The sequence below is a fragment of the Glandiceps talaboti genome, chromosome 10 (assembly GCF_964340395.1).
Source record: "Glandiceps talaboti chromosome 10, keGlaTala1.1, whole genome shotgun sequence".
In the NCBI taxonomy this organism is placed as follows: Eukaryota; Metazoa; Hemichordata; class Enteropneusta; family Spengelidae; genus Glandiceps; species Glandiceps talaboti.
Window position 1 is genome coordinate 16,976,798 of NC_135558.1, and position 24,680 is coordinate 17,001,477.

Genomic DNA, 24,680 nt, shown 5'->3' on the forward strand with positions numbered 1-24,680 from the left:
TTTTCTACTTGGAAATACAATGTGAAAGAACATACACTATGTTCTTGTTTGTAACTCAATAAAATGCAAAATATTGAAAAATGTGTAAAATGTTTATTATTGTACATAACAAACTTTTTACACAATTTTTTTGTTTTTTTGCAATTTATTGAAAGCAAGGACAAGGTGTATGTTGTTCCACATTGTATTTCCAAGTAGAAACTATATAGTAAGGTTGTTTTATTAATTGGCCATATGATCTTTAACAAAGTTTTGATTTTTTTAAAATTGATTTTGTAGGTTATGAAAAAAGTTGGTTTTGAAGGAGATTTCAAGGCTTTCCTTGCCTTTCTGCGTGATGATAAACAATTTTATTACACCTCAAGGGTAAGTAAACCTAAGATTGTATAACGTATCCTACTGGTGCAGTAGTAAGGCCTAGAAAAAAAAGTTGTTTGGTTCCGGTTACCCAACCCCACCTACATTGTAGTTTTTCACTGCCAACCCTCAACCTTTTTTTACATGTTTGAGAAAAGAACAAAAAAATCATGAAAATTGTGAAGTCTCGCCAGGAATAGTGGACGCGGAAACTGATATCAACTAATAAAAAGACAACAAAAAATTGTTCTTCCTATCTGTACATATGATGGGAAGAAACCAATAACACAGAGACCATTTGGAAAACACATAACTACCTGCCCTAGTCACTCACACCAGAAAAAAAAAGATAAAACAATCTACTGACCCCACCTATTCTTAAATTGAGTGTACTCGGAACCACACAATTTATTTATTAGGCCTAACTTGACTTGATGTCAATTGAGGATTAAAATTTTAGTAACAAAAGCAGTTGGCTGGTGGAGATACACAAAACGTAGGTCTTGAATAAGAATATGGTCCAGTCTAATCCTAATTCATACCTTCTTCTAAAATGTCTGAGGTTTTTGGATTTAATAACGGTTTTATTGAGCTTATTCCAAAGATACAGCTCTTTTCATGAATGGAAATTTTTACACTTTGTATTTCAAAAACTGTCCCCATATCTTAATATTATAATTTACTTTAGCTAACTGCAATATGAAACTGTACACTCTGAATATTTTGCAAGTATTTTTTGTATGTCATCAAAACTGGAAAACTGGTTTTTGTTAAACTTTGAAATATAAATTTAGCAACAAGAATAACAAAATTTAAAAATATCCCAGTAATGACAGTTGTTCATCATGTAGGATGATTTGTCTTGCATTTGGAATATTAATAAGTCCTGCTTTTCTTCCCCATAACACATACAAAATGTAAAATCCATCCCAAAACTACGTAACAAATTCACAATCATAAAGTAAATTAATTAAAGTTTCTTCCTTTTTATTATAGAAGTAAACGTCTGAACCCTGACAAGCCTCACTCACTAATATTCTGGTTGACTAACTATTCATTGCCTTTCTATCTGTTCAGCCATAGTTGTTGAGGGTCTATGATTCAGTCGACTATTCAACCACTTTAAATTTGCAGACAAACACAGTTCCAGACATGATAAATGTTGAATAGTCTATGTACATTTTATGATATATCTGATAGATGTATTGTGTTCCTTTATAGGAAGCTTTTAGTAACATTAATCAAAAGTGAATAAATGAATGATTGGTCAGATACTGTATTCTTCCAATAAAATACCAAATAGAAAATACTGATTTTAGTCATTAAGGGAATAGACAATCTAGGAGAAAATTTGAAAAACAGAACAGATGAATGATGAATTATATTATTGTACCCAGTATCTCATCCTATGTAATTCAATGTAACTCCAGAAGATGGGCTCTTCTGCTGTACAACCTCTTCTGCTGTTCCAGACATGATAAATGTTGAATAGTCTATGTACATTTTATGACATATCTGATAGATGTATTGTGTTCCTTTATAGGATGAATTGATGGAAGGTTACAGGGATATTGTGGAGAATAAAATCAGACCATTGTTATCAACACTCTTCCGTAACATACCAAATATGGAATTGCAGTAAGTACATGTAATACTACATAAAACCCACTTTCATTATTCAGTCTCCTCATTGACTCTCATCACTCACTCCCTCATCACTCACTTCCTCATCGCTCACTCTCTCACTCACTGACTCATTCACTCACTCACTCACTCACTCACTCTCCAATCACTTGCTTGTGTGCTTGCTTGTTCACTTACTCATTCAGTCATTCACTCACTCACTCATTCACGCACTCACTAACTTGCTAATCAATCAATCACCTAGTCACTCGCTCAACCACTCACTCACTCACACATCAATCACTTGCTTGTGTGCTTGCTTGTTCACTTGCTCGCTCACTCACTCGCTCAGACACACTCGCTCATCAATCGCTTGTGTGCTTGCTTGTTTACTTACTCATTCACTCGCTCGCTCGCTCACTCACACACACACACACTCACTCATTCACTCATTTGCTCACTCGCTTGCTCAATCATGCATTGATTGACAGATATGCTTATTCACTTGCCCATTCATTCATTCATTCATTCATTCATCGGTTAATTCACCTGCCCCCTCTGTGAACTAGCCTGTCAGTGTTAAACATATTGACATATTTCCTATTCTGTATACAGGTTAAAACAGACTCCAGAAAAGGAATACAATTCACCTGCAGCATACTACTATGCACCGTCAGAAGATGGAAGCCGACCTGGTACATTCTTTGTTAATTGTAATAGATTTGAAAATCAGTAAGTCTGTTTCTAAAATGAATTTAACCAATTTTATAGTAATGTTTCAATAGAAAAATTAGATATCTTTTAAAATTTTGAACATTTTAATATAATATCGTAGAGTTGATGAAATGTATCCAGATACCAATAAGTGCATGCAAGTACAACGAAAAAACTCTCATCATCATCTCCTGGGGTCAAATATTACTGGAAAGCCCCTTTAAATTCTCAGAAAGGTAAGACTTCTTTGAGAAGTCCAGGAATTTATTTACATTACTCCTAGAAATTAAAACCATAGACCCTTTCGTGTAGGGGCTATGTTAAAATTCCCATTCAATAACAACTAAACTTTTCATCACAACAAGTTAACGTATCACATTTGTTTCCTATTTACAATTCCAAAATAACTGTCCGTCATATTTGCTCAAACATGAAGTTTTCATCAGTATTTTGCTCATTTCAAATCGTTTTATTTTTAGCCCTAGATTTGAAATGATAGCATTGTGTCTGCATGAAGGAGAACCTGGGCATCATTTTCAGATTTGCACAGCCATTACAAGTACACTACCTTCATTTCAACGTCACAAAGATTTTGAAAAGTGCTATCAATGTCCATCTCATTTCCTTATGTGTACTTCATATGTGGAGGTAGGAATTGTTGTAATAATGGCAACCAGGAGTGTTGGCATTATAGAGTATAGGAGATGTGATATGGTTTTCTCACTATATATTTTGTTAAAATCCTGTGTATGGAGGGAGGGGTAGTAAGGGTTACTTGTGAAAATTTCAGGTCATTGTGGATACATGTATCAGCCAAGAAAGTCATGGCTACTAGCCTACATACATACAAGTTTCTCCATGATCATGATTTGGATCATGGTAAGACCTTTAGAATGTGAGTTTATTTTAAATTTACTTGAGTTTCAAGGTCTTTCTAGTATGTGAAATAGGTGACTGGTTTTGTTATCCCATTTTTAGGAGATTTTTGGACAGAAAGTTAAACATATATTCAAAGGATGTTTTGTGAAAAAGTTATCTGTTTGGGTAGTACATTGACAATCACCTTCTCATAGGTCCATTGATGTATAACCTTTGATCTCCCTCCCCCTCCCCTCCACCCTCCTCCTCCTCCATATCAGTACTACTAGTATGCCAACACTCCTGATGTCAGTGTAGTGTAGAGACATTCAGTCAAACCTGTGTTAATGGTGGCCATCTTGTTTTGCATGACAACATTTTGAGTATCAAACATATTACGTACTTTAATCAATAATCCTTAATATGACAGGTGGTTGGGTGCCAGCCCCTTCACTTACAATACATGAGAAACTCATTCACTATTACTAAACTTAAAATAAATTACACATGGGTGACCATAGTAGTACCATCTGACATTTTCAGAACATAAAACCACTAAATCCAGAGTCTGGGCAAAGTACAACTATTGACAAGACACAGTGTCATATTCAATTTGTTTAAGATTGTGATTCCTAGGGTGTGTCATTCCTTACAAATAAACAAATGCATTCTTGCTACTTTAAGTTGCCATCTTTAGTGCACCAACTTAAATCAAATAACATGTGAAGGATCATTGGTATTGTGTTATCTGAAAAAAATGCACTTCATCGTGCTCAGTGGAAATGTTTGCCTGCACAACACTTTCCCGCCAAACAAATATGAAAGAAAAAGCCGAGTTCTGTAAATTTTCAGATTATCTCTGCTAACTGTCAGACAGAAGTATGAGAAGTAATATTTTTTAATTCATTTCTATGTGAATGGTGGCTTAAAATTGATCATTTAATTAATAAAATATTCCCCAAATTTCGTTATTGATTAGTTCAAATAGGCTATATTGGAAATTGATGCAATAACACCTGTCCTGTGCCCAAATTTCAAAGACTACTTAAATGCAGATTTGACTGTGGTGTGTCTACTAGAAATGAAAACATGCAGTAAAGAACTCAAAGTCTAACATAGGACTCACATGTAAAATTTTGTTTCATAATTTTAACAACCAGACCAAAATATGAAATGACGGCACTAAGTTTACATGAAGGTGAGCCTGGTCATCACTTGCAAGGAGCGTATAGTATTGAAATGAGACACTTACCAGGATATAGACGATTCATGGAAGATCGCCATTATTATGAACCACCCTCAAGGTTTGCCATGAATACTGCATATATGGAGGTATGTTTAAAGGGTAACAAAGGTAATGAAAATTTTATCTTAGCTACCTGTCTTTCTGCTTAGGGGACCCAAACTATTATTTCCCATAATGCCTCACCTCAGTGATTGCATGTTTCTTCTTACAAAGCCAGATTTCTCAATTACTTAAACTCTATTTGAGAAATTTTGTGGGATCATAGTGAAATGGTGAAAATAACTTGTCGTGGGCTTCTGAGCAAAAAGGAATGTGGCTAAAATAAACTCAGCCTCATTTTTGTTACCCTTTAATACTTGTAAAATGAAAATTTATCACTCCATACTCAAACAAGTCATTTTATGTGGTACATGGAATCTCATGAAATCAAAAACCTGCTACACCATGCATGCAGTCGCACAATATTAAATATTGCCTCATTGTACTAGATCCCATCTCAGCACAGAAAATTGCTTCAAATCCTGAATGTCATGTTAGCTCACTCTGTATCTTATTACTCCACTCGCTCCCAAAAATTTGTGTTAATGGGCTGTTTTATCTTGTCAAGTTGTATCTTGGCTGTATCTATTAAAGGTCAGGAAAAATTGTTATGATAAAAAATTGATTGCCCTTCTATGATAATTTCATATTATTATCTTTATTTATGAACAAGCTCAATCACAGGTAAAAAAAAAATAAAAAAATAAAACCCCATAATTTAAGAAAATAAAATTTCAAAAACCGTATTTACAGATTATAATACATTGAATGATTAACTGATCAAAACGTTTCACACACAAACCAGCAATAAGTACATGTGGTCTGGATGCCAAAGTAGTTTCCAACTAAACCACGTCTGGTCAAAGTCCCTTAATAATCAGCACACGTAAACAGTATATAAATAGCATCCTCAGCTGACAAATATACCATATTTGGACATTACATAACTGCCCCAATAAACACTAACTTTATGAGGGGGCTGTGTTATTGGTTAGAATTTTGAGATTTATTAACAAAGACATGATTTTAATGACTGTGTGGGGGGCTGTGGATGAATTTTAAATTGCATCTTGGGCCTTTTAGAGTAGCAACTTTGACTGTACTGTGAGTGGAGGTATAAATGGTAATGATACTTTATAGGAACTAGACGACAATCCACGCCCACCAGCGATCTGTAAGATTATAAGGTACAGCAAACTACTGATTTTTACTAAATCTCTGTTGTTTATGTAATCAGAGATCTAAAATCTACACCAAAATACAGATTATTTCATCATCATACCAGATGGCAACTGTAACGCAGGTTTGATGAAAGTGTCTTCAATTTGAGCTAAAAATCATAACTGTACAATATACTCCTGATATGAAATTGTTTTATAAAATCAATGCATGCTTCTAATAACCAGACCAAGATATGAAATGGTACCACTGAGTTTACATGAGGGTGAACCTGGGCACCATTTGCATGCTGGGTATTTACTTGAAATGAGACACTTACCAGAATTCAGATGCTTTATTGAAGATCGACAACTTTGTGTGTCACCTTCCCGATTCGCTATGAGCATGGCATGTATAGAGGTATGCTTCAATGTATCAAAAACAAAACATATCAAAACAATAGATATTTATATATCACATAAGTTTCAGAGATAACTTGCACCGATGGGTGAATCTACTAGTGGTATTTGCACTGCAGTGCAGTACTGAAGATATTGTATATACCTGCATCCAAATGAGGACACGGTCGTTGCATTCTACACAAATGCATGTGATCGCATAGTGTCAGTTTTTAAGAAATTTGTTGTTTTGGATAAATATATGCCACATGCAACATGAATACCACTGTTGGTACTCAGGGTTTTTTATACTCATGCTTGCAGTGCTTCTGCTGCACATTCACTGTCTACACTTGTGACAGTACTACTGCAGAGAACTCTGCAAGCACATATTATGCAAATACACCATGTACGCCACACTTGCACTCACGTGTCATTGGGGTTCTGTCATAGCATCGCATGATTTTCATCAATAATTTCAACTATTTTTCATAAATATAAATTCCATTATCCATACACAGAATGTCTGCATTTAGTGTTTGGATTTCTGTAAGCGACAGTTGAAAAATAATTGAATCAACAGACATTTAGACTGAGGATTTGTCACTAAGTTTGTTCTTATCACTTAACAAGTGACAATGAGTTTACAAAAAAAGCAATCTTTAATCTAATCAACACTTTATCAGCATCACTGTGAATTATAAATTTGTTCACTCAATACATCCTTTCATGGAATTGTTAATTGGTTTTGTACTATCATAAGTGTGTTAATCAGTCTTCCTCAAGCCAAATGGATCATCCCTCACCTTCCTCTGTACAACTTTTTGTATATAATTGTGTTTGTTTGTTTGTGTGTGTGTGTGTGTGTGTGTGTGTGTGTCACACACTTAGAGCAGTGTGATAACACATTACCAGATTTAAACTGAATGCCTTCTGTAAGGGCAAAGACTTTAAATTTTCATTCCTACACAGAGTGATTGTTGGAATGTGATAGTATGTAACAAATTATATTGAATTTGAAGTATGCATTTTGAAGATATAGCCTAATTACTGAAAATCATTAATTATGCAAATGAGTCATTAAAACTACACGCTAGATTATCAAACTTTATGGCACATGTACTTTGTTATCATCAATGTATGTATCAAATTATATTGACCTTGAAGATTGCATTCTTAAAATATAGCCTAATTACCAAAAAAACATTAATTATGTAAATAGCTCATTAATGTTCATGGCATTTATTAAAACCTAATCAGTTTTTGCCATTACCCTACAGAACACGTGCACCAAATTTTGTTTGAATTGAGCCAGTCGTTTTTGAGAAAATGGTGAGACAGACAGTCAGTCAGACACAGACAGACAGACAGACACACACTCACTCACTCACTCACTCACTCACTGCCCAATATATAACCTTCCTTATGGAAAGTAAAAATGAAATGCACTCTTCATATGATCCAGTGAGATTAAATCATAGGAAAATTATTATCCTATTTCAAAGATTGCCACATTAACACAGGCAGAACTGCGTACTTGTTCTCACAAGAATAGTTAACAATTATTGGTGAGTCTTTTTGATAACCAGCCCTAAATTTGGAAAATAGTAGCACTATGTTTACATGAGTGTGAACCAGGTCATCATTTACAGAGTGTTTCTCATAATGCAATGATGTATGAGCAAGGATTTAAAGATTAACAGAAGACAGACATTATTATGAGCCTGTCATGATTTACTGCATGCACAGCTTATGCTGAGGTATGTTACAAAATACACAAGTACAATTGCAATCTAATTATACACAACTCCACAGCAACACAATAAATGTTATGAAAAGAAATTTTAGTATTTATTTTTATGTTTATTTTCAAGAAAAAGTTCGACCGGCTTAATGAAAAAGCAAGCTGTCTGTAGTATCAAAAGAAACACAACAGAAATTATTGACTACAAGCATGTTACATCTACCAAATGTTGATATCCTTGAATTTGTTTAAAATTTTCTGTACATTCAGTGTGATTGACAGGAGTTGAGTACAGGCAATAACCAATCATAGAAATGGTCAGGATTTGTCAACCAATCAGGTGACTGATATCAGTGTCAATAATAAATGCGCCACCCACTTCTCATTCACATTTTTATGTACATATATTCCATTAACTTCCATCTGTCATTTGCCAAATATTTGTAATTGTATCAGCTGCTTTTCATCCAACTGTCTTGAGGATAGAAGAAGCCAAAAACCTATAAAATTCAGTGCATCAACACTTCTCCATTATGGTTTGTTTCTAGGGCTGGGGTTTATATTCTGAGTATCTAGGCGAGGAAATGCGTCTTTATGAAGATGACCCCTACTCTCTGTAAGTAAACTATTTCTTATCATTGATAATAAAAACCATAAAAATGTTGTTCATGTTTAGTGAATATGCACTTTGCTGGGTATTGCGTAGACTGGAAGATACCGGTACATTGTGTCACTTTGCCCTCGCTGGCCTGCTCTGAGGGGTTAATTGACCAATCTGTGGGAATGCCCTGTCATGGTGTACCTTACAGACTAGGCATTCTTCTGCTTAAATCTTGATAGGCAATACTTAGTTATAATATTTTAGCCTAAATACACTTCCTTGTGCTCACCTCTGTAATTTTTTTCTTGAAATGGATGCAAAAATAGCTTAACAGCACAATTAATCAATGTGGTAATAGTTTGTTTCTTGCGTGTACACTAATGAGATGATCAGTACTTAATAGTAGTAGCTAATTTTTGCATAGAGAGATGCATAGAGATAACATTATTGGACCTGATATTAGTTCACCTTTACTTACATTGGATAAGTCTGTGGTATTGGTATTTTGTGTTTGTATTTGTATTGAAATAGCAGTTTAATGATAATGCCCTCACTGATCCATTCAGTGCTCCCAACCTGATTGCAGCACTTACCCCTCCACCCCTGTACCATACACCGTACTTTCCATATTGTGATATTATTCAAATTCGCAGTTGATCTTTAAAACAAGGTCAAATGTTATGATACCTGCACTTGTCTACTCTACTCCAAGTATAGTTTAATAGCCTCTCTGTGTCACCCAAATTATTGTAAATACTGCGTCTTTTCTCTTCTTTATCTTTTTAATGAAATGAACAGTAAGAACATGCTTTAATGTTCATGGAAGCAGTGTACCTTTTTAACAAAAGAGGGGATCTATTACTTTTTGGTTTGGGACTGATAATTACATAATTGTGAACTTTAAGACTTGTAAATTCTATGAGGTTTGGTCGCTACTCCATGGAAATGATGAGGGCTTGTCGTCTAGTAGTAGACACACGGATCCATGCACTACAGTGGACACGTGACCAAGCAATCGATTACATGGTTGAGAATTCAGCCGTAGCTAGACATGTGATAGTGAATGAGATTAACCGATACATCACAATACCGGGACAGGTAATGAGTTATACACAGTTTAGTGTTTAAGACCAAAGTAGGAAATTGTTTCTCATGTTGAAGGCCAGGGTTTCAATCACAAGTTCTGAGATTTGTTTTATCATATAATATCATTGGAGCACTAATGATAACATAGGATGATCATTTTTCTGTTCTAGACATCTCTAACTCTGCCAGACAACTATTTTTCATACTTGAATTTCAATCCTTTGCATCCACCCAAGTTGATTGACACTGTCAATGATTTATCAGTAACCAGGAACAAAATAAGTCTGTATGTCAACACAGGAAAATTGGGGGGGGGGGGGGGGGGGGGGGGGGGGGCTATGATAAAATGGAACTTTGAGATTTAAATCTCCTGGTAGTGATGTTTGATTAACAGCAGCGTGTCTTGAGTGATACCACAAGGTTGACCCACGAACTAGGAATACATTGCAGTCTGTCACTGCATATACATGTAATAGACTCAGGAGAGAACTTTCATATTAATGAGAATATTTCTGCAAGAGTGTAAATGCAGAACTATTTTTCATACCTAAATTGCAATCCTTATCCTGATCTGGGCCATTTCATACTGCAAACAATGTATTTATAATAACCTTGTTCTGTTCTTTGTGTGACATCCCTTCCTATAAACTTCTTAATTTTACTCGAGTCTCAGATACAGTTGTTGGTAGCATTCTTGTAATCTACACCCTGTGAGGAACATAGAACACCATCAAGGATTATATTGTACATACGTTCTACTGATGCCTTTAGTCAGAAACTCTCTGGTTCGCCAGATGACTATTTCTAGAAGAAAAAAACCCAATAATCATGTGTATTGGAAGGCTGAATATTCAACATTTCTGTGAATTCAAGGAAATTCTTGACTTTAAGATTCAGAAACAATCGACTACTTTGGTCTTACAGTAGTCCTGCTTGCAGAGGTGTATGGGACTAGATAACTGACATGACCCTCAATGGAGAAGGGAGGGACATTTGTCAGAATCGAGTCTCGAACTACTCCCATCTGCAAGCAGGACTAGTCTTATAGCAGTACCACGGCTAGATATTTCAGTGTTGTGACAATAAGCAGACTGAATCAAGACAACTAAAAACTAGCATCAATTTTATTTTATAACAACTTATTTGTTGAGTGACCTCATGTAAACATCAAATTGACATCAAATGCAGGAACTTTGTTATTTCATTTTGCGCGTTGTCACAGACTACAGAACTAAGCTTGGTACTGCTGTTGAATAATTGTCTTTGTGTTTTAAAGATTATAATATGATTTTGAATAAATATGTAGGTTTGGTCGTTATTCCATGGAGATTCTGCGAGCTTGTCGTCTAGTGGTGGACACTGGTATGCATGCATTGGGGTGGAGTCGTGAAGAAGCAGTCAAATACATGATGGAAAACACAGCAATGGCTGATCATAATATATTATCAGAAATTGACAGATATATAACATGGCCTGGTCAGGTAGATTAACACATGTTTAAAAAAAGCTGTGTTGTTTGTTGTCTGTTTTGCAATAACCCTCAAACTTAGACTGTTAAAATATGGTCTTTTGGTAGATTTCCATGGTGACGAGGACATGTTCCACTTACCTTCCAAAAGTACTGCCAAAACGACTATATTTTACCATCATGCTTCGCTATGTCCTGTCCTTCGCTAACATGTATCTTGTACCGTCTGTGATTTGTGTACAATGTAGCTGTCTGTTTTGGTAAAAGGGCAATTACTCCATGGTACTTCATTTCTCATTGAGATATTTGCACACCTATGTATATAAGGTAGTAATAGTGAAGTTAACATATAAGGTGTTTGTATGTTGGGGTGACACTGTAGTCTTTCAACACATTGAAACCATTAAAAGAGACAAAGCCTTACACTGTTTTCCTTGGTTACATAATGTTCATGTGGGTGGACTAAGTTCCACTATTTTTTTTATTACTAGGGCATGTTAATGTTTCTCATTACATATTGACACATCTCTTATCCAGTCAAGGCTTTGTACAGCAAACCTGCTAGTACAGTTGGATGATTATTGTTGACACCAGGTGTACATGTATTTAGTGTTTACCACCAACTCTTCCATCTGGTGGTATAATATGTTAATTCACTACTCACTAATTTACATATAGATAAACAGTTGACCATCTGGTAGTAATAATTGACTAACTTATATAAATACAAAAAGTTTCTTATTTTCACAATGATTTAATACTTTCAAAACAAAACATAATTGCATGAACTATTAAGTAAGTATTAAAACAAAGTTCAGCAAAAGAAAGTTTCTTTAACACAATACCCAGTGAATGACTTTTATGTCTTCATTGTATGCAATATTTTGAAACGGTCCATAATTTACTCATGATGGTGTTTTGTTCACAGTAAAAATTGTTAGATTTTAAATATACATAGAATCATGTCAGTATCCAATCTTATTAAAATTTGATGTGGCAAAAGGGGCTAAATGCTTTATTTACCTCTATATCCATTGTTATGTGTTGTTTGTTTTGTTCTGAGTGATTGCACTTTCTCACCCGGAACAAAAAAAATGCCACAAAACAATAGAAATAGAGGTAAATAAAGCATTTAGCCGCTTTCACCACATCAGATTTTTATCAGATTGATCAGTATCTTAAAGTGACAAAGCTTGCTTCAGTAATAGAAAAATTAAGTAGCATTTCATGAATTAGAAAACTTAAAATGTAATGGTGTACCCTTCATAAAAGTCATTGCCAATCTTTTATTATTGCACCTAGTATATTCTTATCTACTTTCTATGTATGTGATGTTTTTTATAATTTGCTAACTATGTTATTGTCCACTGTAGGCATGTGCTTACAAAATTGGCGAGCTGAAGATTAAAGAACTTAGACAGAAAGCAGAACAGGAACTTGGTAGGTGTCTTAGGAACACTATAGCTTATTTGATCCTTAACCAAATATTTGATATGTTTTTACACATTAAATTTAGCTGGAGAGTTACTACAAAACCAGAGTGACTATAGCATTTCAATTAGTCAGCACAATGTTTTTTACATCGCTCACATTTTTTGTCACAAATTACTTAAAACAATTTGCAGACCGTGACTGATATCGTGTAAGCATATAAAATGATACATTTTATCTCACTGTGAACAAAATCAACATCACTGTCAGATGAAACAAGGAATATTCAAACACAAAACTGTTTATTTGTGTTCACAGTGAGATACAATGTACACATGTATGTGTAAACACACTATCAATGCCTGTATTTTGTTTGTGTAATTTGTTAACAAAAATGTGTGATGTAAACACCATTGTGCCACCTATATAAAGTGAAATGCTATAATTTTTCTGGTTTGGTACTAAACTGATTTGAGTAGTTTGTTTGAATAAGGGTATTGAAATATTATTTTACACTTTATTAGCAAAAAGATCTCTTGAAAATAGCTGTTCTCTGTAATTAATACAGTTCGACTTTGCTTTCAATCCCACAGGTGCCAAGTTTGATGTGAAAGCTTTCCATGAAGCATTCCTCAGCTGTGGACCTGTTCCCATCAGTGTCTTTGAAGATGTCATTGATGAATATATCAAGAAGAGCAAACAATGATTTCAGCACTTGTGAAATTCTGAAACACCTAAAGTCAGGAACATTGAACATATGGTCGATACTAATCTTGAGAATTCCAGCTGACTAGTAACAAACGGCTAGCTACTAGGTTGCTGTATTAGCAGCAAATCTCGAATGCTATACTGTTTATGAATGTATCAAAGGTAACAATCACAGTGTGGACCATATATGGTTGAATTTAAAACCCATTACTTCAAACTATTAATCAACTGAAATAAACATCCAATTTCATCATTTATGCTGGGTGCATTTGAATCATGTATAAAATAGAATAAGCTATTGGAATAAAATATAAAGTATATTTTGTCATGTGTGTTCATGTGAAATTGGGTGAATACTTTACATGGATAAACTGGATGCACATGATTAGTAAAGCATAACCAAAATGCCGAGATTTGCATTCACAACTTCAACCAAATCACTTTTAACTTTGCATTATTTCTTTTAAGATTATGAATGTCAAGAACTGTAAGACATGTATGTAGGGTTTGAAAATAGCATGTACTGAAATGTCACCTAAACCTGTGTGTAAGAGGGGTTATTATATGCCCGGTTTAACCAGACTGAACGATATAGATTTTCCCTTGGTAAACAGGTTTAGGTGACACTTGGTTTCCTCCTGCTTTAAAGATAGGACTGGGTGTTGCATAAGTAGTGACCATATCTCAATTTAAATGAAGTATGTTATCAAGAAAATGGACCAGACCTTTCAAGGACAGTGGCATAACACTGCTCTCTGGCAATTGTGATCAGATATAACAGCTTAAAAATTGATATAAGATTGTCCAACACATCTGGGATATGTGCTCCTACTAATAACTTATTTTTTATACAATCTGCTTTTGCCAAAGTATATATTGTTTTAATTGTTTTCATAGGTGTAGCATACCATTAAATTGTTGCTGGTACATGACATCTGACCTTATCTAGCTAGCCATTGGATGTATATGACAGGCAAGACATGATTCTATACTGATCACACTATGTTTAACATAGCGTGATCATGTCAGTTTATGACTGATCATAAAATATATGCGAGACATTTTGATGATACGAAACAAATTATAAAGAAGTTAGGAGCAATGAAACTCAATATTATGACATAAATAGCTATAACAAAACTCCGTGCTCGTAGCAGACAGTATGATACATGTATCTATCATGATACACCATCTTTCCTTATTCGTATTATAAGTCTTGTTGCCAGAAATATTGCATTTTGTACAAAATATAACTAGAAGTTGACAGTATGTTATGTTATGTTATGTTCTGTTATTGTTTATGAAGGTGTCCTATGTAGACTTACTTAAATTATACAATGCTTAAATAACATTTACAAACAAAGAGCCACACCCAGCCCTTCTGGCTTGTAGGACACAAAAAGAAAATTTTAAATTGAATAAATAAATAAATATCACATGCGTTTTAAGTATGCATAAAGGCTTTCCTACGATTAAATGCTTCGCGTAGAAAGTTTGCGGTATCAATAGGAAATTTTTAACATTTAATGGCATAGTTTATCGTATATTTCCATATGACTAAAGTTTGGCATTGAAGTTATTATTTTATCCAGTAATGCTTTCCTTAGATCCTTGTATAAATTACAGTAAGTGGAATAATCAAATAACATAAAGTTGGGTTTTTTTTAAAAAGAAAACCATACACTAGTATCAATTGCTTCAACTAAGCTTCTACCATCATTGCATAAATCTGCTAATTCAAAACAAGTCATGAATAATAGATTTTGTCTTTACCCTTCATTTCGTTAAAAAGCAATACAAAGACAAAACACATGAAAGGACGAACTTCAAGATAAAGTTTGAAATCAACATTATTTTTAAACTGTTGAGCAATGTGTTTAAATGCATCTTTTCAAGAACAGCCTAGCAACGAAATGTAACCTTAGAAACCCCGTTAACTATTTAATGTCTATAAAATAGTGACATATATATTTATGTGATTTTAGTTTCAGTAATGAGAAAAGTTTCACGAATTCCAATTATTGCGTAGCATTACAACAAGTTCCCTATTCGTTTATCTGACATATTTTCATTGTCTGCCTTTGATTCTTATATTTTCCTACATATATGTATCTTCATTTTTGAAGAAGCCAATTTGGTAGAGAAATATGGTATTCAATCAATGCAGGTTTACTCACCCCAACGAAAGTGCTGTACCGATAATAATTGGATATCTAGACCCAAGATATGTACATGTGTCATGATTTGTCTTGATAAAGAATTAATTTAGCCCCAGATACAATTTCGTTTCATGGTCAGGATATTCAACTGCATTCAATGAAATCCCCACTGAAGACACCCAATCTTGATAAAAGAGTTTAATGTAGTCTAGATGGAGTCCTAATAACGCAATTGTATATTTATCAGAGACAGGGTTTTAATTGCTTGTCTTCTGATGTTGTCCATTGAAGCATATAATGGTCTCATCAGTAATATGCAAATTAGGTGTAAATATGTGAATTTTAGTCAAAACATTTATATCTCAATAAGTTCTTGGTCTATGAGACTGAAAGGGACAAGTGTATTCCCACCACCTTCAAATTCCACTTAGGGTTAGGTGCTGTGGTGATATGGTACCGGTGGTGACATACTCTGTAATAGGTGCTTCCTAGCTTACAGAATCATCTCCGAAGCAAACAGTTGAAAAGCTTCGAATATATCTTTTAAACTACCATTTCCACACTTTGAAGAAGGCAATCAGTATTATGTATTAAATAGTAAAAGTTAAAAGTTTGGATTGGTATTTATTTATCATCGTCCGATTCATTTCAGTTCTTACTTTCTATTACTTATCTCCCATTTGTATTCCAATTGTGCCATAAATACATGTCATAAAAGTTAACGTTTTGAAAGTTGCACTTCTAAAGCAACCTTTTCTTCTTTTACGTGTGTTTTGTGTGTGCGTTTTGAGCAAACTATTTATTCATACCGGATTTATAAACTTTATTCATCATTTTACCACTCGCATAAGGGTAAAGTGAGTTCGAACTAGCTAGAGAACGTGTGTTGGAGAATCGTTCCGGGGGAAAATGTCACAAGAATGCACTGCTCGCAGTTAAGATTTACACTTAGTACTAGTACTGTTATATCGCTGATGATAAAAATGTCAAATAAAACACATACACTATTATTGTAACATTTTATCCTCAGTATAAAAACTTGTTCCGAAAATATGTTGTTATAATAATCAATCAGATCGAAAGTCGGAGATAAATTCTCATTTCAATAAATCTCAAGACGTTATTATGTATTGTCGACCAATCACTTTTTTATACGAGTTTTTTTACAAGCTTTCAAAGCATATAAATATAGCTTATGGTGCAGCCATACACATTCCGGCGTTTGGATATAAAAGTTGGCGGCAAGTTGAAGATCAGTTCAATACTTTCACGTATTTACTGTTTCTTTGATTTTCAAAGAAATATCTCCCCATTGTAAGTATGTTCCATTTGTTTGCGTGTAGTTTATGCGAAAGGTCATAGGTTTGCTCTATAAACAAACCTTAGCAAACTTTTTAAGGCACTTAATACTCAATATCCACCATCTTAGTAACATAGTTTTGAGAAGTCATAACTTATAACTTCTTCCATCCATGTACTAAGATTATCCCTTGGCAATATATATATACATGTATATATGGTTAGAAACTAACTATGAAAAGCGATCGGTCCGAACTTAGGCATTCTCCAAGTATATATAATCTAATGTCCCGGTTTGTATACCACCACGATTTCGTATACCCCAATCTGTTAGCATTCACACTTTGGGAATTTTCTCAAACGAGATTGCACATCGTGATTCACTGCACACACAACAGTAGACATGATTAGAAATGTGGTGTTAAAAAACGAGGTACCTCTTTCATATAATCATATTGTTATTACAGAGAAGAAGAAAACAGCCCAAAATCATGGGAAAGTTGCAATTTACTCTGGTCATGATAGGTAAGGCATAACATACTGATTTCCACGCGTCTAGCCTCTCGTCAACTATAACCAACACTCGGATTAAGCTAGGAACATGTCATTTTAAAACTTTTAAAAGTTGTTGTTTAGAAATCGTCTTAGATTACTATCCGCTTTCTCATGTCAGTAGAAAAATCTGAAGTATATTGAAATCATTTTTTTAAAATAACGCTGTTAGTATTTATCAGTGATTACATTTTCTCTCCTCGTAGTTGGTGCATATATATGCAGTACAACGGCTCTCAATTGTTCCACAACTTCTTGCACAGAATTAATAGGGATTGGTAAATGCAATTTTGGTGTGACTCCATGTATTGGCAGTGACCAAGTTTGCTGGGTGAGTATTATTTGGCGTATTTGATTTATTTTCATTCTAGATATATAAGAAACTAAGTTAACACAAGAAAAACGTTATCTCTAAGCTTTTAAGAAATAGAGTTGTGAATTGATGAGAAATGAATTCTGCTCGGACATTGAAGAATATATATCAAAGTTAAAACATTTTAACTTTATTTTTGGCGTTTGTGACCATAGGTAACCCCGACCCATTGTCTGCACATTTCCAAAGCACTTCCATAATATACCTGTTTGAGGACTTCACGACTAGAAATATCTTCAGGTATACAATGCCTGTATATGTCTGATTGTCATTACATAGTCAAGAAAACGATTCACAAGTTCAGTGACTAGAAATAAGTGTTTCTGTGTGTCTGTGTAAGTAAAAAGCCGTCGTTGAACTTGGTTATGTATGACAGAAAAACAATTTTACATCATCGTGACCTTTGATAATTTTATGTATAAGTTAAGGACGTGGTTTGGAAGTTTGTGTGCATATTTTGTTTCAAAATAAAAGGTTACTTAATGTTTTTCTACTTATTAAGCAACAAAGAGACAGACAGACACAGAGACAGTGAGTGAGTGAGTGAGTGAGTTAGTTAGTTAGTTCTCGACCATAGTAACTAAATTTGATCCAATAAGTAAATAAGATAACTATATTTTAATAGGAATAAACTACTCTACAAAAGCCCAATTATATTGTCGACAGTTTGCATTGATTTTATGCCAGTGCCACGACATTGCTATTGACAGCTGAAGGTGTATTTATTTTGGTTGATTACAGAAACAAGAGGTGACTACTGGCAGTATATTTACAACAATTTCACGTGGATGTACCAGTACCGGAAAGTGTCAAAATGGATGTGCCACGAAGGGAAATAGTATGTATATCCACGTTTATAAACTGTCTCCGGGTGATCGAATTCACCTATTATGTGGCAGTAAATGTATTTTTTTCCGATTCATTAGCGCTGGGCCTTCGCGATCACCCGACTGTTTCGTAATCATTCGCTCATGCTATCATTTCACATATGAGAACATTTATGAGTGCTTTAAAGTAAAGAATGAAAAAGGACGTCCGTCAACTTAAGCTAGTTTTATTTATTTAATCACAGTCCATCTAACAGGCACAGTTCAGTAACAGAATGTTTAGGGAGGTGTAAATTACGCCATAAATGTAAAGACAAATCACAATACAATACAATACAATACAATACAATACAATACAATACAATACAATACAATACAATACAATACAATACAATACAATACAATACTGTAACAATATACAAATGACTTATTACTAAAATAAAGTCAAATAACAAACCGACAGACCCAGCATAAGTATTTCAATCAATTGGTTTTCTACAATGACAAAAGACAAAACGAGTTGACAGTTTTGTCCAGCATATCTTGCGTATTGTATCATGGCAAAGGTATACCCAGGTTAAAAGTTTATGACAACAAATTGCTTGTATATGTCCTTGTTCGTTAGGGTCCATTCATAGACACGGGTGGGGGTGTCAAGGATTTTATATATATGTCTTAGCAGATTGATACTCACCAAGTTATATATATATATATATATATATATATATATATATATATATATATATATATATATATATATATATATATATATATATATATGTTGAGGGTAGAAGAAAATCAAGTCGGGTTTTTCGTCTCTACAAGCCTGTTTCGTGAGTAAATCACTCGTCAGGAGATGTTGATGTACCGCTCTGCGTGCAGACCTATATATATATATATATATATATATATATATATATATATATATATATATATATATATATATATATATATATATATATATATATATATATATATATATATAACTTGGTGAGTATCAATCTGCTAAGACAGTGCTCTATACCACAGTGGCAGAGCGTAATTGTTTTGGTAGTACTGGAACTCTTTCTTGGTTGTTACACAATTCGTCTGATGATCGCACTATGCGTGAAACTCCGAGTAACAACCAAGAAAGAGTTCCAGTACTACCAAAACTATATATATATATATATATATATATATATATATATATATATATATATATATATATATATATATATATATATATATATATATATATATATATATATATATATATATATACAACCATTCTTTACAAGCCGTGGAATGACATTATTATACCAAAAAAGGTCTTGAGTAAACAGAAGTAAACACTATACAATGGCACTGATAACTTTAAATCTAACATTGTCACGCTGTATACACAACCAAGGCAGGCTGAGGTGCTTGGGTGATGTAGGACTTAAAATAACCTCATCTCAGTACAGACTGGACATTTTAACCAGCTCTGTCTGACTTTCCTCTTTTCTCCTCTAAGTAAGAAAAGTGTTTAATTTTGAGCTCTCTGCGTGTGATGACATTTATGGACAATTAACAATATTCCCTCGAGTCTGAAAACCCTCATCTCATCACATACATACATATCATATACTAACTCTCTTGCAATAATTTTTCAGTAGAAATGTAAATGCATCGATGGTACAAACACCAACCCAAAGAACTAATATCAAAAGTTAAAGTCAATACATGATAGACATAGGATATAAATTCAACTTTCTTGTTACAAAACTGAAACAACCATCTATTATCATGTCGCAAGCATATAATATATAAAGCCTTATCACTTCGCTCAGGAACACTGTCTATTGGTAAAATGTTGGGATGCGAACATTATTGGAGGCTTATGCTGAGCGAAGTATTCACTGATACTAGAAGGGGTAGCGGGTGGGTGGGTTGGTGGGGAAACTCACAATAGCCTTTGCGTTGTATTAAACCTAGCGTCTCTGTCTAATATAACCAAGTGGATGACTGACCAAGTACACCTCATATATAAGGTAAAAGTAATACATACAACGTCACATTGTCATTCCTCCCACAGTACAACAGATGGTGAAGTGTGCTTATCAGTAATATAATATAATATAATATAATATAATGTAATATAATATAATATAATATAATATAATATGATATGATATGATATGATATGATATGATATGATATGATATGATATGATATGATAAAATATGATATAATATAATATAATATAATATAATATAATATAATATAATATAATTTAATATAATACAATACAATACAATACACTACAATACAATACAATACAATACAATATGATATAATATAATATAATATAATATAATATAATATAATATAATATAATATAATACAATACAACATCTATATATATATATATCTTTTAGCCCACTGCACAGTCCGCACTCTGTGAAGAATGACGTGTCGTTGTATTTACTGCTTTTACCTTTGTGAATCCAATGAATTTTTTCGCTACGTGGTTGGCCTTTGAGTAAGATCTAGACTAAATAAGACATATTTAAGCAAATATTTCATTTCAGGTCCGGAATGTTACAAAAAAAGTGATGCGTCGGACTACAGAGGAATGGTCTCCGTAACACAATCTAACAAGCGGTGCCTGTATTGGACTTCAGTCACGAGAAGTAATTATCCAAATGCAGGGCTTATCTATAACTACTGCCGTAACCCGAACGGTCGATCTAAGGCTTGGTGTTACTATGGTTTCGATATTAAACGAGGGCAGGGTCTGTGGGAATATTGCAATGTAGGCAATCCCTTACAATACTGTGGTAGGTATACCATAAAGTGGTGCATCGTATGATTCGTGTCATCCATTAGAAATGTGTACTGATCATCTTTTCAATTTTGAGGCTATTAATCAAAGATTGAACATGTTTTCCTGATGATTCCTGTTTGACGTTTGTAAAAACATAAACTTAAATTTATTATATATACATGTATGTATGTATGTATGTATGTATGTATGTATGTATGTATGTATGTATGTATGTGCGTGTTTGCGTGCGTGCGTGTGTATGTATGTATGTATGTATGTATGTATGTATGTATGTATGTATGGATGGATGGATGGATGGATGGATGGATGGATGTATACATATATATATATATATATATATATATATATATATATATATGTGTGTGTGTGTGTGTGTGTGTGTGTCTGTGTCTGTGTGTCTGTGTGTGCGTGTGTGTGTGTAGCCTTACATTACATAATATTCATAACTTATGCAATTTACAATAGAATAGTAGATTTTGAATGTATAAATGTATAATATGTATCAAGTTGTGATTTATTCATATAGCACACATTCGCCCTCAGCTGTATTCATTCTTCTCCTTTCCAATAAAGGAAACACAATTCGCTAATCATTATGCAAAATCGCTAGTTTCATATGCGTTGTCTTATAATAATAAGCCCAAAATTCAAGCATTATATTGTTGCAATAAGACAATGTCAACAACAATAACTAAGGTTTCCAGCCAAAATGAGGGATCCAGATCTCCATTTGACTGGTCACACTGACTCGGGTCGCAATTACCGTGATAATAGCCAGGGAAACACTCAACTAGAAACAACGCAAAATACATATAATATATAATTTTTATTTTATTTTTGATCCCGAGGAAAGATTCAATATGAATATTGGCATTGACAAGATTTAATCCAACCAACAGAGGAAAATAACTGTCATGCATTCCATGTTGGGACAGAAATGCTTTCAAATTAATCATTATTTTGTCCAGGTAAACTTCTGCAACGGCTAGTGTCTGGTTCGTAGACTGTACTACCATAGGTTATACATGTAACTGGGGTATACCCCCCCCCCCTCCCGGCCACTTGATGAGTTTAAACTAAATTCTTCGCTACATATAGAATTTATGTCCTGCCTTCTATCCAATATCTGCGTATGAATGATGCAGACAATACCACTTGACACTAATGTCTTCCTTTGTTATTGTGCAGCCGTGAAGACCAAAACATGTACAGAATGTTGTGCTTCTGACCTCTGCAACGGAGCAAGTACACCATCGCTGAAGATGATAATGGTCGTGCTGAACACCGCTATGGCCTTTGGAATGTTCGTCTTCTGAGCTAATTCGTAGAATAGCGAATTCAAAGAGGTTAGATCTGTTCTATGCGGTAATTGGACAGTTAGCAATTAAGGCTTGTAGCATTATTGCATGTCGGTGTACAACATAATATATTCAGGTGGCACTGATCACTAGTAACATGTATATACAGATATATATTCATTGCTTATTTTCATATTTGTTTCAGTAATTAGCAATTAAGTAGAAACGTGTTTAAATTATTAACTTATCAATATACTGATGTCTCAACGTCGGAGAACGCGGGACACAATACTTTGAAAGTACTCCGTGTGTATGGGATACCATTTAGTTACTATGTGAGCAAACAGCGGACAATAGTTACATCGTTTATGTGCTTACATCATCACACTTTTGAAGAATAGAATCCGGTAGCAAAGATCGTGTTTCTTAAGATTTTATCAATATCAGATGTGTCCTCGATTGAAGTGGCACCCTATTCTTCCCACAATGACATCATGGTAAATATTCTTGTCATTACAATTCGCGGGATCGTATTCACTTACGATTAAGGCCTGAAAAAAATGTGTGGTTCCGATTACGCTCAACTTTAGAATTGGTGGGGTAGGTAGATTTTTTATGCTATTTGACATTTTTCATGTGTTACAAGCGTTTTGTTTAGGTAGTTATGTTTTCCATAAGGTCTCTATATATCTGTGTTATTTGTTTCTTCCTATCAGATGTGCAGTCATTACAGATTGGAAGGGCAGCTTTATGCTTACTTTATAAGTTGATGTCAGTTTCGGCATCTACTATTTCTGGCGAGAATACACAATTTTCACGATTTTATTATTTTTTTCTCGAATATGTAAAGATAAATTTAGGGTCGGCATTGAAAAACTAGGTGGGGTCAGGTAACCGGAACCAAATATTGTTTTTCTTTAGGCCTAATTCACTTCAGACGTTTTTACACCTCTACATTTTTTGTCATGATTCTATACGGAAAGATTACTTTGCAGAACTGTGGAATTTATTTCATTTTCGTATTTCCGTTTATCACTTGGATGTATGTCTCGAAGTCTTCAAGAAAGTCTTGCTACATTTGAATATACTTACCTGAATGCATTTGTGGGTATTTCCAGCAGCTTTTCAGTTTTGTAACATCCCACTGCTGCTACTATTATACGTTATAATGGTTGTTTTAATGATAGTGATATCAAATTAAATGGAATTCTACTTTGAGCAAACGAAACACTAGTCGTGTTTAAGATAGTTTCATGTGTGCGTGCGTGGGGGTTTGTGTGTGTGTGTGTGTGTGTATGTATGTGTGCGTGCGTGCGTGCGTGCGTGTGCTAGTGCGTGTTGTTTCTGTGAATCATTTCCTGAATATGTTTGTAAAAAGTGATGATGGAAGTGTGTTCAATCAACGACGACTTGCAATCTTTTAGTCTAAGGTATGGCTTTAATGAACGCAGACATACTTTTACAAGTACCAAACATTAATTCCCTTTAGTCTCAAATTCCCAAAAAGATTATTAGAACATAAATATGTGCTCACAGCGACGAATCTGTCATTCTAGTGGATGGGGTTAGAAGAGTTAATTTCTAAAGTGTCAACCGTTTCTGAATTTGTATACGAACCATTATCACCACGTAAAACGAGTTTAAATGTCATATGAAGTTTACAAGACTCCGTATGCATGCCGGATCAATCCTGTCTTTAATACGAAACACATGTCCTTTATGAGTTTTTTTTGAGCAGATTTATGGAGATACTCTGAAAGAGTGTCGTAAAAGAAGTATATTTTCACCATGAGGAATGAACCAACAATTTCCGTACACACAATTTAATGCATATATACTCATATAGTCCAACTTATACTTCGGAAGTGAAAACATTCTAGTGTGAGCAGATATTCTGATTATTTGACATCCTGTAAAAAGTCACGAACC

At 34.1% G+C, this 24,680-nt stretch overlaps 2 protein-coding genes across 4 annotated transcripts in view; both read left to right on the forward strand.

Annotated features, from left to right (window-relative positions):
- LOC144440994 (uncharacterized) overlaps nucleotides 1–13,688 on the forward strand; it is a 40,348-nt gene extending 26,660 nt beyond the window's left edge. For 2 of the 3 annotated variants that reach the window (XM_078130498.1, XM_078130496.1), the window contains 8 exons: nucleotides 280–366; nucleotides 1,901–1,995; nucleotides 2,596–2,712; nucleotides 4,713–4,884; nucleotides 8,686–8,753; nucleotides 11,131–11,305; nucleotides 12,666–12,732; nucleotides 13,317–13,688. In XM_078130498.1, coding sequence (XP_077986624.1) covers nucleotides 280–366; nucleotides 1,901–1,995; nucleotides 2,596–2,712; nucleotides 4,713–4,884; nucleotides 8,686–8,753; nucleotides 11,131–11,305; nucleotides 12,666–12,732; nucleotides 13,317–13,429 — 894 coding nt within the window. In that variant the 3' untranslated portion in view covers nucleotides 13,430–13,688. Of the gene's footprint in view, nucleotides 1–279; nucleotides 367–1,900; nucleotides 1,996–2,595; nucleotides 2,713–3,173; nucleotides 3,343–4,712; nucleotides 4,885–8,685; nucleotides 8,754–11,130; nucleotides 11,306–12,665; nucleotides 12,733–13,316 lie in introns of all 3 variants that reach the window. The other variant, XM_078130497.1, reaches the window with a different exon arrangement.
- A 3,081-nt stretch (nucleotides 13,689–16,769) lies between these two features.
- LOC144440991 (uncharacterized) lies at nucleotides 16,770–23,966 on the forward strand. Its single transcript, XM_078130493.1, has 6 exons — nucleotides 16,770–16,904; nucleotides 17,357–17,414; nucleotides 17,648–17,772; nucleotides 18,556–18,652; nucleotides 21,197–21,445; nucleotides 22,642–23,966. The coding sequence occupies exons 2-6, from the start codon at nucleotides 17,381–17,383 to the stop codon at nucleotides 22,767–22,769; spliced, it is 633 nt and encodes a 210-aa protein (XP_077986619.1). The 5' UTR covers nucleotides 16,770–16,904; nucleotides 17,357–17,380; the 3' UTR covers nucleotides 22,770–23,966.
- Nucleotides 23,967–24,680: the final 714 nt, after the last annotated feature.

Bases quoted from the DNA above. Each gene is read 5' to 3' on its own strand.
- LOC144440991 (XM_078130493.1), top strand. From the start codon at position 17,381: ATGGGAAAGTTGCAATTTACTCTGGTCATGATAG. The intron at 17,415-17,647 runs GTAAGGCATAAC...CTCTCCTCGTAG, and splicing joins ATTTACTCTGGTCATGATAG to TTGGTGCATATATATGCAGT. The intron at 18,653-21,196 runs GTATGTATATCC...ATTTCATTTCAG, and splicing joins ATGTGCCACGAAGGGAAATA to GTCCGGAATGTTACAAAAAA.